Consider the following 16303-nt stretch of genomic DNA (forward strand, 5'->3'; position numbering starts at 1 on the left):
CAGAGGATAATGTGGTTGCTTTTTCCTCTCTTTGGTAAAACCATATTGCAGGCCCCCTTCCCCTTCACCAAAGATTGAAGCATAACTTTAAAACTTTTAAATAAGTTGCTTTGCATTTTAAAATAGAGCAAACCAGATATCCATTAATAGAAAAATGGCATTCAACAGCACAGAAGCTTAAATTCACAAAATTTCAAACCATTCTCTTTCTTAAATAGCTAGAATGGAACTTCTCTACATTTAGTAGCTGATTCCAGAAGTGCAAACTACTAAAAGAGGACTTTCCCTTAAAACTAGCTTAAACTGGCTCTACACAGGAACTAGATTTATCACGTGTGATAAAAGAGGTTAACTTAAGGCCGGGCGCGGTGGCTTACGCCTGTAATCCCAGCAGTTCGGGAGGCTGAGGCGGGTGGATCACGAGGTCAGGAGTTCAAGACCAGCCTGGCTAAGATGGTGAAACACCTCTCTACTAAAAATACAAAAAAATTAGCTGGGCGTGGTAGCACACGCCTGTAGTCCTAGCTACATGGGAGGCTGAGGCAGAGAACTGCTTGAACCCAGGAGGTGGAGGTTGCAGTGAGCCAAGATCGCGCCATTGCACTCCAGCCTAGGCGACAGAGCGAGACTCCCTCTCAAAAAAAAAAAAGAGGTTAATTTAAAAATATGTACCATTGTTGCAGTAATCCTGGAAATAACAGATTCAAAAAACCAAAGACAATTTAAAATTTTAGGCTAATTAATGTCTCATTAGTGGAGGTTGTAACAAAAACAACCAGAAACCTCAAATACCTGAAATTTTCATGTTTTCTTATTTTCTAAGAGATGTAGGACAGGTAAAAATGCTAAAGGTAATCTGAGATCACATGCAGACTCAATGACCTCTCCTGAGACAGCATATCTCACTCTTTGGAGTGCTACCAGCCTCCCGCTTCTTCAAAACATTTCTGCAGAAACCTGACTATAAAAGCACTGATGGAGAAGTACTGCCCCTGACAGCAGGGCTGGCTTGAGAAGTGGCATCAAGGAAGGGCTCCTCCCAACTGGCTTTCTACTATTTCACACCAGGGAATTTTAATCCCTGAAAGCATCTTCAGGAACTTTGAAGTTAGACTGAATTACATAGAGTGAAAATGATGTTTTATATTTTATCATATTTCAGTTCCTTGAAAATGTGGTAACATTACCACGCAGCATTTAGTTAACATTACCCATGCTATATAAACCTGTATTACCTCTGGTATCTGAAGAGCTCTGTGATTTGCAGTCACTACTTTAGATAATCTCTGGATATGTTCATGAAGAACCCTGAAAACCCCCAAAATACACATGTAAATATTCATTTCAGAAAATACGGTACACACACAGTCATCACTGATTTTTACAAAACATTTGAAACATGTTGACTTATTGCTAGATATGGATTACAGTTAGAGTTGAGCCTCTTAGATAAGTATTCTTTCCAATCTGCTCAGAAACGCTGAGTGAGCCAAGGGGATGCAGGGAAGGGAGGGAGTCTTTCCTCTCTGCACCAGACAGCACTGCAACGGAGAAAGGAGAAGAGCCCTTAGTAGGAGCTGCTTGGACACATAATTTTGTAAAGTAGAGGAAAATAAGGTGAGGGGGGATAAAAAAGTGAGAGGAAGTAGAAGGATCAAAAGCCAGAAACCAAAGATATTAATTACATGGAGAAGGGCCTCTACCATTCACCAAACCTTTCACTTTGTAGATGAAGAGAAGTAGGCTTAAAAAGGGAAAAAGCTTGCCTAAGCTACACAGGTGTCAGTAGCAGGGGCTGAAACCAGCTTCCTGGCTGCTAGTGTTCTTTCCAGGTCCTCTGTTGGCTTTTCATACTCTATAAACCCCGCAGAAATGTCATGGAGGGTGCGGAAAAATAATCTCCTTCAAAGTTGCTGTCTGTAGTCAATATGGTTTGAACGTCCCCATTCCTCATCCTATGCCTAAAGGCAAAAACTGGTGCTCTGGAGAGAAAACAGGTCCCATCTGGCGTATTAAGCATAGACGTCTGGGGTGGGCCAAACACTCTGAGACCATGAACAAATGAGGACAGCAGATTGGAAGGATCCTAACCCATTTCACAGGAAAGTGAATTTTCTCAAATATCTATGCAACATCTGAAAATCTCCATGAAAAATATTTCATACAAACATAACCCACACCCTGAGGATCCTATTACACGGACCCCTGGGAGTCAGGCCCAGCAAGCCACTGTCACTGTTAAGAAGCATGGTAACAACTTTAACATGCTTGAGGTCAGAAACAGAGTTGTGAAGCAGTGCTCAAGAACACACAGAAGGCTGGGCATGGTGGCTCATGCCTGTAACCCCTGCACTTTAGGAGGCCAAGGTGGGCAGATCACTTGAGGTCAGGAGTTTGAGACCAGCCTGGACAAGATGGTGAAAACCCATCTTTACTAAAAATACAAAAATAGCTGGGCATGGTGCCATATGCCTGCAATGCCAGCTACTCAGGAGGCTGAGGCAGGAGAACTGCTTGAACCCAGGAGGCAGAGTGTTTCAGTGAGCTGAGATCGTGCCATTGCACTCCAGCCTGGATGACACAGGGAGACTGTCAAAGAAAGAGAGAATAAACAGACGAGGAAAAATAAAACTGCAAAATATTCCCTAGTCTCACTACCCAAAAATAACCAGTATTACTATTCCAGGTTAATTTTTTCCAAGATTATTTTATTTTTATTTTTATTTTTTTTTTAAAGATAGAGCCTCGCTCTGTTGTCCAGGATGGAGTGCATGGTGTGATCTCGGCTCACCACAACCTCTGCCTCCCGGGTTCAAGTGGTCCTCCTGCCTCAGCCTCCCGAGTAGCTGGCATGACAGGTGTGAGCCACCATGCCTGGCTAATTTTTGTATTTTTAGTAGAGACACGGTTTCAGCTTGTTGGCCAAGTTGGTCTCCAACTCCTGACTCTCAGGTGATCCACCTGCCTCAGCCTCCCAAAGCACTGGGATTACAGGTATGAGCCACTGTGCCCGGCCAGGATTAGTATTTTCAAGCAGCTTGAGATATAACTTATAAGCCATATAATTCCAGGCATTTTTTGGTATTCAAACACTTAACTGTTCATTCTCTCTCTCTTTTTTTTTTAGACAGAGTCTAACTCTGTCGCCTAGGCTAGAGTGCAGTGGTGCGATCTCAGCTCACTACAACCTCCGCCTCTTGGGTCAAGCAATCCTCCCTCCTCAGCCTCCTGAGCAGCTGGGACTATAGATGCATGCCACCATGCCCAGCTAATTTTTGTATTTTAGTAGAGACAGGCTTTCACCATGTTGGCCAGGCTGGTTTCAAACTCTTGACCTCAGGTGATCCACCCGCTCTGGCCTCCCAAAGTGCTGGGATTACAGGTGTGAGCCACGATGCCCGACCAACTGTTCATTCTTAATAAATATATAACAAGCATATATTAGAGGCCAAGTACTATGCCTGGTGCTATTAGAGTGGTTAATAAAAGCATTATTTCCTGGTCTCACAGAGGGAACAAGCCAGTGTGGAGAGAACATTCATTAAACGATCACACAAACCAGTGATTAAGAACAGGGGAGAGGGCCAGGCATGGTGGCTCATGCCCTGTAATCCCAGCTCTTATTCCTGCACTTTGGGAGGCTGAAGCAGGAGGATCGCTTGAGTCTAGCAGTTTGAAACCAACCTGGGCAACACAGCGACACCCGACACCTTGTCTCTACAAAAAATACACAAGGTTGGGCGCAGTGGCTCATGCCTGTAATCTCAGCACTCTGGGAGGCCAAGATGGGCAGATCATCTGAGGTCAGAAGTTCAAGACCAGCCTGGCCAACATGGTGAAACCCCATCTCTACTAAAAACACAAAAAATTGGCGGGGCATGGTGGCGCGTGCCTGTAGTCCCAGCTACTCAGGAGGCTGAGGCAGAAGAATCGCTTGAACCCAGGAGGCAGAGGTTGCAGTGAGCTGAGATCACGCCACTGCACTCCAGCCTAGGCGACAGAGTGACACTCCGTCTAAATAAATAAATAAATACAAACAAAATCAGCCAGGTGTCATGGAGTGCACCTATAGTACCAGCGATTTGGGAGGCCAAGGTAGGAAGATCACTTGTCACAGGAGTCCGGGAGGTTGAGGCTTCAGTGAGCTGTGATCATGCCACTGCACTCCAGCCTGGGTGACAGGGCAAGACCCTGTCTCAAAATAAAGAAAAGAATAGGAGAGAATTTTGCCCCACAAGGGACATTTGGGAATGTCTGGAGACATTTGGTTGTCACAATTGGTGGGGTATTACTGGCACCTAGTGTGTAGAGGCCAGGGATGCTGCTAAAGATCCTATAATGCACAGGACAGCCTCCCACATCATCAACAATCTGGCCCTAAATGTCAGTAGTGCTGGGTTCAGAAACCATGACTCAAACAGATGTCAAATGGCAACTGTGGCAAGTGCTAAAGAAAGGCACCGAGGCCTGAGACAGCCCTAATAGGATGTAACCTAGTCAGGAAAGGCTTCATCAGGGAAACGATACTTAAGTCAAGACCTGAAGGCTAAGTAAGACTTAATCACAAGAAGGAAGGGAAGATTAGTTAAGGCAGAGTAAACAGCAGTCCTTTCCAAAGAGGCTACACCAATTTCTACCCCTTCCAGCTTGACTGCCCACTTCCCTGAAAACTGGATATTATCATTCTTTGTGATCATGTAACTCTGACAGGTGAAAAATGGTAACCAATGCATTTCCTTTTACAATCAGATACTAAGTTACACATATAGCTTGCCTAAAATATCGGCTACCTGGTAGATCCCTATGTAGTCCCACATAGGCACTCAACATAGAAGTACTCACTGGTCGCGAAGTATGTCCCCATCCTGATTAGGGTAGAAGGCGAGCTTGAAAATCCGGTTCATCACGCTTCGCTCAATGGCCAGCTGTGCATCTTGAAGCTGTTCTTCACTTGCGTTTTGCCATATGACATCCTGGGCCATTGCACCATAAAGAAACTGCAGAAAATCTTCTACCTGAGCAGTTTTATCATCAGCTGCGGTGAGTTTCTGAAAGTCTCCAAAGCAAAGTAATAATTTTTAAAGTTTAATAAAAACTATCTAAATAATTTTAAAAAGGAAATCATAGAAATAATTTTTATCACTAGCTATGCAGACACCATGATCTTAAAGCCAAAAGTGTTTCAGTGTGGTTTATTTTAGGACAAAATGTGGCCATATAATTAAATCAGGAGAAAAAGTAAGGAATATGTGAAAGTTTAAGTGCAAGGAATTTGTTATAAAAAACTGTTTCTAGGCCGGGCACAGCGACTCACACCTGTAATTCCAGCACTTTGGGAAGCCGAGGTGGGCGGATCATGAGGTCAGGAGATTGAGACCATTCTGGCCAACACAGTGAAACCCCAACTCTACTAAAAATACAAAAATTAGCTGGGTGTGGTGGCGCATGCCTGTAATCCCAGTTACTCGGGAAGCTGAGGCAGGAGAACCCCTTGAACCAGGGAGTCGGAGGTTGCAGTGAGCCGAGATCGCACCACTGTACTCCAACCTGGCGACAGAGCAAGACTCTGTCTCAAAAAAAAAAAAAAAAGGTTTTAAAAAAAAATGTTTTTTTTTTTTTTTTTAAATGAGAGAATTCGTATAGACCCAAAATTTACCAATGTCCCCAATTTAAAAAGTAAACTACAGATATTCAATACAGGAGAAAAATGCAATTTATTGGTTTGACATCAAAATTTAATTTATTAAGACTCCATAAAATAATTGATATTTAAGTCATGCAGATACTTGAACAAACTAGCAAAACAAAACAGTATTTCCAAATCTTCCCAACCGTATGACAGGTGAAGAGATGCTTAAACTAAAGGTATTGAGTTACCTTGAATGAATTCCCTGATCTTCTTTTCTTTGCTCTCAAGCAGTAATCTCACACAGACGGTGGTAAAGTATCGATTGGCCACTTCTTTGTCTCGCAAAACCCTTTGCAATAGCCTTTCCAGGTGAGCCTGTGTAGTCTGTAGTCCTTGTCGACAACGAGTGAGATAAGCAATATATGGGGCTCTTTTTCTAAAAGGAAAAATACTTTGCATGACATCAGATATATTCAGTGCATACTTTCTTTGAAGAATAAGGGTCCTAACTTTTCTTTATAAAATTACTGCACAGACTGGTTGTACAAAGTAGCATGTCTGTGCTTTCTTCAGTAGCACATATACAAAGTAGCTTGTCAGGCTGCAGACATGGTAGAGACTGATCATGGTGCCAGCTGAAGAACAGCCCCATTTTGCATTTTGTCTGAGAGGATCTATGGGGCTGAAGACTTAGTTACCTAACTCACTAAATGTCACTAAGCCCCTCTGCATACTTGGTGTATTTTATACTGGAGTTATAGGACCTCATACTTAATAGGAAATTGACAGCTACAGATGACTAAAAATAACAACAAATACAGGTTATATGTCACTAGGTTACAAACATCCCCCACCAATTACTCGCTTATAGTTTAAATGTAACAATCACCAGAGTGCCCATTCCCTAAGCCTTGAAGCCTCCTCACTACCTAAGCATCCCAGTTACATTTTTCTCCATAATCATGAGCAAGGGACTGGCAGCAGAAAAAGAACAGCAATTCCTAAGGCTACTTACTTCTGCTTCTCTGGTCCAGAAAAGTAGTCTTTCCTATCACCACCAAAAAAAGAAATATGATATTCTAGTTGTCCTGGCCTCACAATACAGGCACACCTCTCTACCTGCTTTTGTGCAAAGCTGAAGTAAACTGCACTCTTCTATTTGGAACTGCTCATTTATAACTACATTTCCACACTAAATATCCAAATATATTGCTTACAAATTGATATGGTCTTTCCTGTGCTGTTCTCGTGATAGTAAGTCTCAAGAGATCTGACTGTTTTAAAAATGGGAATTTCCCTGCACAAGCTTTCTTCTCTTGTCTGCTGCCATCTGAAATGTGTCTTTCACCTTCCGCCATAATTATGAGGCCTCCCCAGCCACATGGAACTGTTAAGTCCAATTAAACCTCTTTTTTTATTAAATTGCCCAGTCTCAGGTATGTTTTATCAGCAGCATGAGAACAAATACAGTAAATTGGGACCGAGAGTGGGGTACTGCTAAAAAGACAACCGAAAATGTGAAAGCAGCTTTGGAACTGGTTAACAGGCAGAGGTTGGAACAGTTTGGAGGGCTCAGAAGACAGCAAAATGTGGGAAAGTTTGGAATTTCCTAGAGATTTGTTAAATGGCTTTGACAAAAATGCTCACACTGGTATGAGCAATAAGGTCCAGACTGAGGTGGAGATGAGGAACTTGTTGGGAACTGGAGCAAAGGTGACTTGTTATGTCTTAGCAAAGAGACTGGTTTTGCCCTTGCCCTAGAGATTTGTGGAACTTTGAACTTGAGAGGGATGACTTAGAGTATCTGGCAGAAGAAATTTCTAAGCAGCAAAGCATTCAAGAAGTGATTTGGGTGCTGTTAAAGGCATTTGGCTTTTTTTTTTTTTTCTTGAGACAGAGCTTCACTCTTGCTGCCCAGCCTGGAGTGCAGTGGCATGATCTCAGCTCACTGTAACCTCTGCTTCCAGGTTCAAGCAATTCTCCTGTCTCAGCCTCCCAAGTAGCTAGGATTATAGGCACCCACCACCACTCCCAGATAATTTTTTGTATTTTTAGTAGAGACAGGGTTTCACCATGTTGGCCAGGCTGGTCTTGAACTCCCAACCTTGGGTGATCCACCTGCCTCGGCCTCCCAAAGTGCTGGGATTACAAGCATGAGCCACTGTGCCTTGCCAGCATACATTTTTATAAGGGAAGCAGAGCATAAGAGTTCAGAAACTTTGCAGCCTGACAATGCGACAGAAAACAAAATTCCATTTTCTGAGAAGAAATTCAAGCTGGCTATAGAAATTTGCATAGTAATAAGGAGCTGAATATTAATCCCCAAGGCAATGGGGAAAATGTCTCCATGGCATGTCGGAGGTCTTCATGACAGCCCCTCTCATCACAGGCCCAGAGGCCTAGGAGGAAAAATGGTTTCATGGGCCAGGCCCGGGGTCCCCATGCTGTGTGCAGCCTAGGGACTTGGTGCCCTGCCTTCCAGCTGCTCCAGCCATGGCTGTAAGGGGCCGACACAGAGCTTGGGCTGTGGCTTCAGAGAGTGCAAGCCCTAAGCCTTGGCAGCTTCCATGTGGTGTTGAGCCTGTGGATGCACAGAAGTCAAGAACTGGGATTTGGGAACCTCCGACTGGATTTCAAAAGATGTACGGAAACACCTGGATGCCCAGGCAGAAGTTTGCTGCAGGGTCAGGGTCCTCATGGAGAACCTCTGTAAGGGCAGTACGGAAAGGAAATGTGGGGTCGGAACCCCCACAAAGAGTCCCTACTGAGGTACTGCCTATTAGAGTTGTGAGAAGAGGGCCACTGTCTTCCAGACCTCAGAATGGCAGATCCACTGACAGCTTGCACCGTGCACCTAGAAAAGCCAGTGACTCAACACCAGCCCATGAAAGCAGCTGGGAAAGTGGCTATACCCTGCAAAGCCACAGGAGCGGAGCTGCCTAAGACCATGGGAACCCTGGCTGGGTGCGGTGGCTCATGCCTGTAATCCCAGCACATTGAGAGGCTGAGGCAGGTGGATCACTTGAGGTCAGGAGTTCAAGACCAGCCTGGCTAACATGGGGAAACCCTGTCTTTACTAAAAAAAATACAAAATTAGCCAGGCATGGTGGTGTATGCCTGTAATCCCAGCTACTTGGGAGGCTGAGGCAGAGGAATTGCTTGAACCGAGGAGGCAGAGGTTGCAGTGAGCCGAGATTGCACCACTGCACTCCAGCCTGGGCAACAAGAGCGAAATTCTGCTTCGGGGAAAAAAAAAAGAGACCATGGGAACCCACCTCTTGCATCAGCGTGACCTGGATGTGAGACATGGAGTCAAAGGAGTTCATTTTGAAGCTTAAAGATTTGACTGCCCTGCTGGATTTCGGACTTGGATGGGACCTATACCTTTGTTTCTGCCAATTTTTCTCATTTGGAACGGCTGTATTTACCCAACGCCTATACCTCCATTGTATCTAGGAAGTAACTAACTTGATTTTGATTTTACAGGTTCATAGGCGGAAAGGACTTGCCTTGTCTCAGATGAGACTTCTGATTGTGGACTTTTGAGTTAATGCTGAAATGAGTTAAGACTTTGGGAAACTGCTGGGAAGGCATGATTGGTTTTGAAATGTGAGGACATGAGATCTGGGAGAAGCAAGGGGCAGCTTATGGTTGGGCTGTGTTCCCACCCAAATTTCATCTTGAATTCCCAAGTGTTGTGGGAGGGACCCAGTGGGAGGTAATTGAATCAATGGGGACAGGTCTTTCCTGTGCTGTTCTCATGATAGTGAATAACTCTCACAAGATCTGATGGTTTTTAAAAAGGGGGGGTTCCCCTGCACAAGCTCTCTTCTCTTGTCTGCTGCAATGTGAGATGTGCCTTTCACCTTCTGCCATGATTGTGAGGCCTCCCAGCCACATGGAACTGTAAGTCCAATAAACCTCTTTCTTTTGTAAATTGCCCAGTCTCTGGCATGTCTTTATCAGCTGCATGAGAACAGACTAACACAGAAATCTACATCCAGGAAAATAGAGCCAAGCACTCTGTAGGAAGCCTAGATTCATTTCTGAAATAAGGATCAAAAAGAAAACACTTGCAGCTAACAACTAGGTTTAAAAGCTGAATAGGTGGGATGTATTACCTGTAGTCCTCAGCAATAGAAGCCAGCAGTTTCCTACAAGTTCTATTATCAAAACGGCACACACAGCGCATTGTTTCTTGAAGTTGAGCCATTAAGTTCTTATCTTGTAAATTAATTGCTTCAGCTATTTGAACTTTTAAGAAGCATACAATTTCATTGTCTAAATAAAAGAAACAAGGATTCTGTTTTTATTGAGAATTTCCATGGGCTTAAATTAATTAAGCTACCTCTCAGCATTTGGGATGTCAATTCTGCTTTGTCATGTATCATTAGAACTAAGCTGTATTGCCACTCCCAGTTAGAAAATACTTTAATAAACTATCAGTAATCAAAGTGCCCTTAAGTGACACTAATGTAAACATATTAAGTTGAACCATATGGAATTGCCATACAGCTTAAACAGCTGAATACTGGCAATTTCATATGGTGCAACCCATAAACATAGGAAAACTTAAATGATCCTGCAGCAATTTACCTTCTGGGTCTGTGTGGTCTGGTAAACCATTCCTTGTTGAGTGGGTCAGCACTGGGAAGGCAACAGAGTCCGCAGAGCAAAGAGCAAGCCTCAGTTTCTTTTTCGCATCTCTGAAAATGAGTAGAAAACACATTAATTTCTTTAGCCAGATATGGTTACATTTTACAAATATTTACTATATAAATTAATGTTACCTTAGGACTCAAATGTTTCAAACATTTTTAAAAAGATGATTCTTAACTGACACTCCACTTAAAAGAACAGGCTTTCTAATTACCCAAGGAGCCAGGTGATAAAAGTGCTCGGGGCAAGGACCATTCTTTAAGGCACCAGAATCAAACAACAAATCCTTTCCGACCTTTTTTCATACACCAATTTCTATGACCGGTGCTATAAGAATTGGAAAAGCATATTATGGCAGAGTGGGAGGGACCACGGAAGTCAGAAGCCCCCAGCACAGATTTGGAACATCTCTTGGCACATCTCTTCAGAAACGCTGATGATGCCACAAGATAAGCTCGCTATCTGACAAGAAACGCTTTCTTCTTTTTTTTTTTTTCCTTTTTCTTTTTTATAGAGACAGGATTTTGCTATGTTGCCCAAGCTGGTCTCCAGCTCCTGGGTTCCAGTGATCCACCTGTCTCAGCCTCCCAAAGTGCTGGGATTACAGGCATGAGCCACCACACCCAGTGAATTTTTTAAATCCTTGAATTAACACCTTTGATACATAACATCTACAACTGAAACAAAGTCTTCTTAGTAAATAGCATTTCATTTTTCTCTCCCTGCTTTATACATTTATTGACTCAACACATCACTTGACTTGATGTGACTGCAATGGTGCTGAGAAGTCCAAACCCTAAAGTTCCAAATCCTATGAAAGAAATACCTGTAAGAGAAAGCTGAATCCTGCGGGTGGGCTGCCTGGCTCGCAGAGTCTGGGAGATCATCAGCTGAGATGTTCTGCAGTGCCTCGTCACGGGGAGAATCATGTGCACTTTCACCATCACCCAAAACCTCTAAACAAAACCCAACCCCCAATAAATGGAAAACCAGGTTCATTTGGAATATTATGGCACTAGTAGGTATTCAGAGCAACTCAAGAATAAATTACCATTGACTAACAATAAGAGTTCTCTGGAAAAAAAGAAAGAAAAACTTCAAATACTTAACTGAATTATCAGTAGCAACAATTATGTATCAAGAGACTAGTTGCTGAGAAGACAGTGGTTTTACTTCTTATCCCGATACTAATGCACAACAATGAAAGTCCACATTAACTTAATAAAGTTAACATCTTAGAATCACTGAAGCAGAGAACTAAAAGAGGCTTCAAAAATCATTTTATACCCTCATTCTATAGACATGGACTCCTGCCCAGTCAGAAAATGGCTTGCTCTAAATTCCTTGGTTGGCCAATGGCCAAGATTGACTATGGGTTCAGGTCTCCTGATTCTCTCTACTGGAGGTCTTCCTGCTACACCCAAGAGGAGTCAGAGGACCAACTCACAAATGCAACAAGGTCAGATATGTGGTTTGCAAAGTTGGTTTTATGTCTTAATCAAGAATATATAATACACGGCTGGGTGCAGTGCCTCACATCTGTAATCCCAGCATTTTGGGAGGAGGCCTTGGTGGGTGGATCACATGAAGTCAGGAGTTCAAGACCAGCCTGACAAACACGGTGAAACCCTGTCTCTATGAAAAATACAAAAACCAGCCAGGTGTGGTGGCACACACCTGTGGTCCCAGCTGCTCGGGAGGTTGAGGCAGGAGAGTTGCTTAAACCCGGGAGGTGGAGGTTGTAGTGAGCCGAGATTGCGCCACTGCACTCCAACCTGGGCAACAAAGTAAGACTCTGTCTCAAATAAAAAAACACACACAAAAAAGAAATATATAAAACAATACATACATGTATACAATCAAAAAGAATAAAAAGTTTGGCCAGGCATAGGACAGGAAGATCGCTTGAGCTCATGATTTCAAGACCAGCCTGGGCAACATAGCGAGACCTCACCTCTACCAAAAAAAAAATTTAAAAGACTAAAAAGTTCCAAAATATAATGAGTTCATATATGAAAATATCCTTATTCTTTGGAAATAATTTCAAATGCTTCAAAAAAAAATTCAGGGAGAGACCAGCCTGGGCAACACGGTGAAGTCCTATCTCTACAAAAATATACAAAAGTTAGCTGGGCACAGTGGAACGTGCCTGTGGTCCCAGCTACTCAGGAAACTGAGATGGGAGGATCACCTTAGCCTGGGAAGGTTGAGGCTGCAGCAGCAAACCATGATTGTGCCACTGCACCTTTTTTTTTTTTTTTTTTTTTTTTTTTTGAGATGGAGTCTTGCTCTGTCGCCCAGGCTGGAGTGCAGTGGCCGGATCTCAGCTCACTGCAAGCTCCGTCTCCCGGGTTCACGCCATTCTCCTGCCTCAGCCTCCCAAGTAGCTGGGACTACAGGCGCCCACCATCTCGCCTGGCTAGTTTTTTGTATTTTAGTAGAGACGGGGTTTCACCGTGTTAGCCAGGATGGTCTCGATCTCCTGACCTTGTGATCCGCCCGTCTTGGCCTCCCAAAGTGCTGGGATTACAGGCTTGAGCCACTGCGCCGGGCCAATGTGCCACTGCACTTTAGCCTGGGTAACATAGTGAGACTGTCTCACCAAAAAAAAAAAAAAAAAATACATGTATATATATACATATACACATACACACACACACATTATATATATATGGGGAATGTGGCAAAATGTTAAAAATTGTTAAGTCTAGATAGAGGGTAGATGAACCTTCATTGTATTATTCTTTCAATTTTTCTGTTATTTGGAAACTATTCGAAATAAAAAAATACAGGAAGTTCTCCTTTCCACCCCTCCCTCTGAGGCTTCCTAGAAGTCTTCCTCAGAGCCAACTCGCATTACCAGTTTGCTGGGAGATTCTTCCAGGAGATACTCTATGTGCATATAGGCAGAAACACGTATTTATGCAGTATACTATTTATGTTTATGTTTTCTTTTTTGTTTTGTTTTTGAGACAGGGTTTCGCTCTGTTGCCCAGACTGGAGTGCAGTGATCTCAGCTCACTGCAACCTCTGCCTCCTGGGATTAAGCAATTCTCACGCCTCAGCCATCTGAGGATTACAGGCATCTGCTGCCACATGCAGCTAATTGTTTGTATTTTTGGCGGAGACGGGGTTTTGCCACGTTGGCCAGGCTGGTCTCAAACTCCTGACCTCAAGTGACTTGCCCACCTTGGCCCCCAAAGTGCTGGGATTACAGGTGTGAGCGACCGTGCTCAGCCCCTATTTATGCGTTTATACACTTTCTCTCTTCATTTATCTTGGGGACTGTATCTCATTTTTCTGAAAGCTATTCAGTATTCTATTATGAGGAAAACAGAATCCTTTAAAATAAGTACCAGGTGACAATGGATAACTTGTCCCAACAGTCTGCTCCCATAGCTACATTGAGAGTGCGTAACTGGATAAAATTTCAAAGCTGTAGACATTGAAAAAGAACCTCCTCCCATTAAAATATGCCCCAACTCCCTGTGGGCCAGTCACCCCAGATGCAAAGGAGGACAACTCCAAGGCATCTGAACACTCAGGGGTACCCAGGGCTAGTGGGAGAATCCAGAGAAGGACATCAATTTAAACATTTATTTAGGTAGTCTGTAATTTTGAGGTAGTAAACTGATTCCCTTAGTTATTCTTTCTTTTAAAGGCTACTTAAATTCAGATTACCTTTATCACTATGATACAAAAGTTTATTACTCAAATCTCTGTCATGATTATCACCTGTACTTTCATAGTTTGCCATTGCTCCATCACTGGGGCTGGTCCGTTTAATGGCATTCCTGTATTTGTCCAGAATATCCTCAGCGACCTGAGCTTGTGCACTGAGTCTAGGGCTGGGATCATCTGCAAGGGAAAGGAGAATGAGAGAATTAGCCCCTTCGGTTTGTACCAACTGTGATATTAGTATGACACCAGTAGCATAATCCCAAAGGCGGATTAGGAGGTAAGACTTTAAAAGAGCACATATCTCAATGTTAAGAGGCACCATGCAGCTGCCTACTCATCCCATTTCTAGGTCTGAGAGCCTTGCCAAAGCAGGAAATTGGGAAGAGTAGCCCCACCTTCTCATCATCACCAGAATGACAGTGTCAAAGTTCAGGGCAGACTGAACGGATGACAGATTTCTAAAGTGTTTGCACTCAAATCACTGTTATCAGCAATTCATGCTAACAGAACTTCCAACAGTGCAATTTTACATGCAGACTTCATTTATTCGGACATCTCTATGCTGAAGGAGGAAAAAAAAACCATTCAAACTTAGACTTAAACCCCTTTAAATAATAACAAATGTCTTCTTCCATTCTTCCTTTATGAATCTCTCTCCACGCATTTGAAAACTAACAATATTCATATTCTATTCTCACTAGATCTCACCATGACAGTGCAGCTGCTGGAACAGAGCACTTTTGTGCATGCACTGATGTCAGAGGCACTCCTACAGAATCTAGACATTCTTGGGGAGTGCTAGAATTGTACCTGGGATGCACAGAGAAAAAGCTTATCACAATCACAAATGCAGCACAGTTTACTGAGAGGGCCATTACTCTTTCAAAATCAGCACATCAAAAATATTATCCTGGAATCTAAAATAGTAGTCAACTGGGTTGTTAAAGCAAGGGATTGCTATAGATCTACAGGACAAAGTTCCACAGTGAAACACAAACTCCTGGAGAGACCTAGCCCAGGCAGGTGACCATAAATGTTCACATTCTGGTAGAATCCCATTTTCTAAAAATTACAAAAACACATCAAAATCACTAGATTTTATATATATACACACACACACACACACACACGTGTATATATACATATACGTACTCTGTGTGTGTTCGTGTTTGTGGTCACAGCAGCTAATAGCAGCTAATATTTATTGAGCACTTACCATGCCAGGAACTGTGCTAAGCACTTTATAGAGATTATCTCAATTACTGATCAAACAACTTCACAGAGAAATATTGTTAACATCCTCATTTTACAGAAGACGAAATCAAGACACAGACAAATTAAGTATCATGCTCACGGGCTCTTCTTTTGTTTTCATGAAACAAATACATGGTTTTCATGTCTCCGTAAAATTGCAGTAAACTGCAGTTGACCTTTGAACAACATGGGTTTGAACTGCACAGGTCCATTTATACAGTTTTTTGCAATCAAATGCAGATTGAAGATACTGTATTAGACTGGGCACGGTGGCTCACGCCTGTAATCCTAGCACTTTGGAGGCCAATGCAGGCGGATCACCTGAGGTCAGGAGTTCGAGACCAGCCTGGCCAACATGGTGAAACCCCAACTCTACTAAAAATACAAAAATTAGCTGGGCTTGGTGGCGCATGCCTATAATCCCAGTTACTTGGGAGGCTGAGGCAGGAGAATTGCTTGAACCCAGGAGGCAGAGATTACAGTGAGCCGAGATCACGCCATGCCCTGTACTCCATCCTGGGCAACAGGGCAAGACACTGTCTCAAAAAAAAAAAAGAGAGAGAGAGAGAAAAGAAAAAGAAACTACTACATTTCACAGAGAGCTGTGAAACAAGCATATAGAGAAGGCCAACTTTTCACATACACAGGTTCCACAGGGCCAGCTGCAGGACTCAAGTATGCACAGATTAGGGTATGAGGTGGGGAGCAAGGGTCCTGGAACCAATTCCCTAAGTATGCTGAAGGACAATTGTATATAGAGAGGATTTCCAAAGTAGTTTAGTATTTCTGCTATAACAGTATTTGAATTCATAAGACATTCTTAATAAAATCTGATCTGTCTCCAAATGTAAAGTGATAAAGCATTTATCATTACAGAATCTTGTTTTGAAGGCGAAGTACTTTTTGGCTATTGCTTTTTTTTTTTTTTTTTTTTTAAATAGAAACAAGGTCTTGCTCTGTCACCCAGGCTGGAGTGCAGTGGCACATAGTTCAATGTAACCTCGAACTCCTGGCCTTCAGCAATCCTCTCACTTTGGCCTCCCAAAAAGAGCTGGGATAATAGGCAGGCACCACCTTACT

The 16303-nt window shown here is 43.0% G+C and overlaps 1 protein-coding gene across 7 annotated transcripts in view; it reads right to left on the reverse strand.

Annotated features, from left to right (window-relative positions):
* Positions 1-16303, reverse strand: part of GAPVD1 (GTPase activating protein and VPS9 domains 1) — a 111194-nt gene that overhangs the window by 6694 nt on the left and 88197 nt on the right. For all 7 annotated transcript variants that reach the window (XM_023217140.2, XM_023217141.3, XM_023217145.3 and 4 more), the window contains 7 exons: positions 14024-14146; positions 11115-11244; positions 10226-10335; positions 9751-9910; positions 5878-6065; positions 4843-5056; positions 1236-1308 (listed from right to left, as the gene is read on the reverse strand). In XM_023217140.2, coding sequence (XP_023072908.1) covers positions 1236-1308; positions 4843-5056; positions 5878-6065; positions 9751-9910; positions 10226-10335; positions 11115-11244; positions 14024-14146 — 998 coding nt within the window. The remainder of the gene's footprint in view (positions 1-1235; positions 1309-4842; positions 5057-5877; positions 6066-9750; positions 9911-10225; positions 10336-11114; positions 11245-14023; positions 14147-16303) is intronic.

The sequence above is a fragment of the Piliocolobus tephrosceles genome, chromosome 14, assembly GCF_002776525.5.
Source record: "Piliocolobus tephrosceles isolate RC106 chromosome 14, ASM277652v3, whole genome shotgun sequence".
In the NCBI taxonomy this organism is placed as follows: domain Eukaryota; kingdom Metazoa; phylum Chordata; class Mammalia; order Primates; family Cercopithecidae; genus Piliocolobus; species Piliocolobus tephrosceles.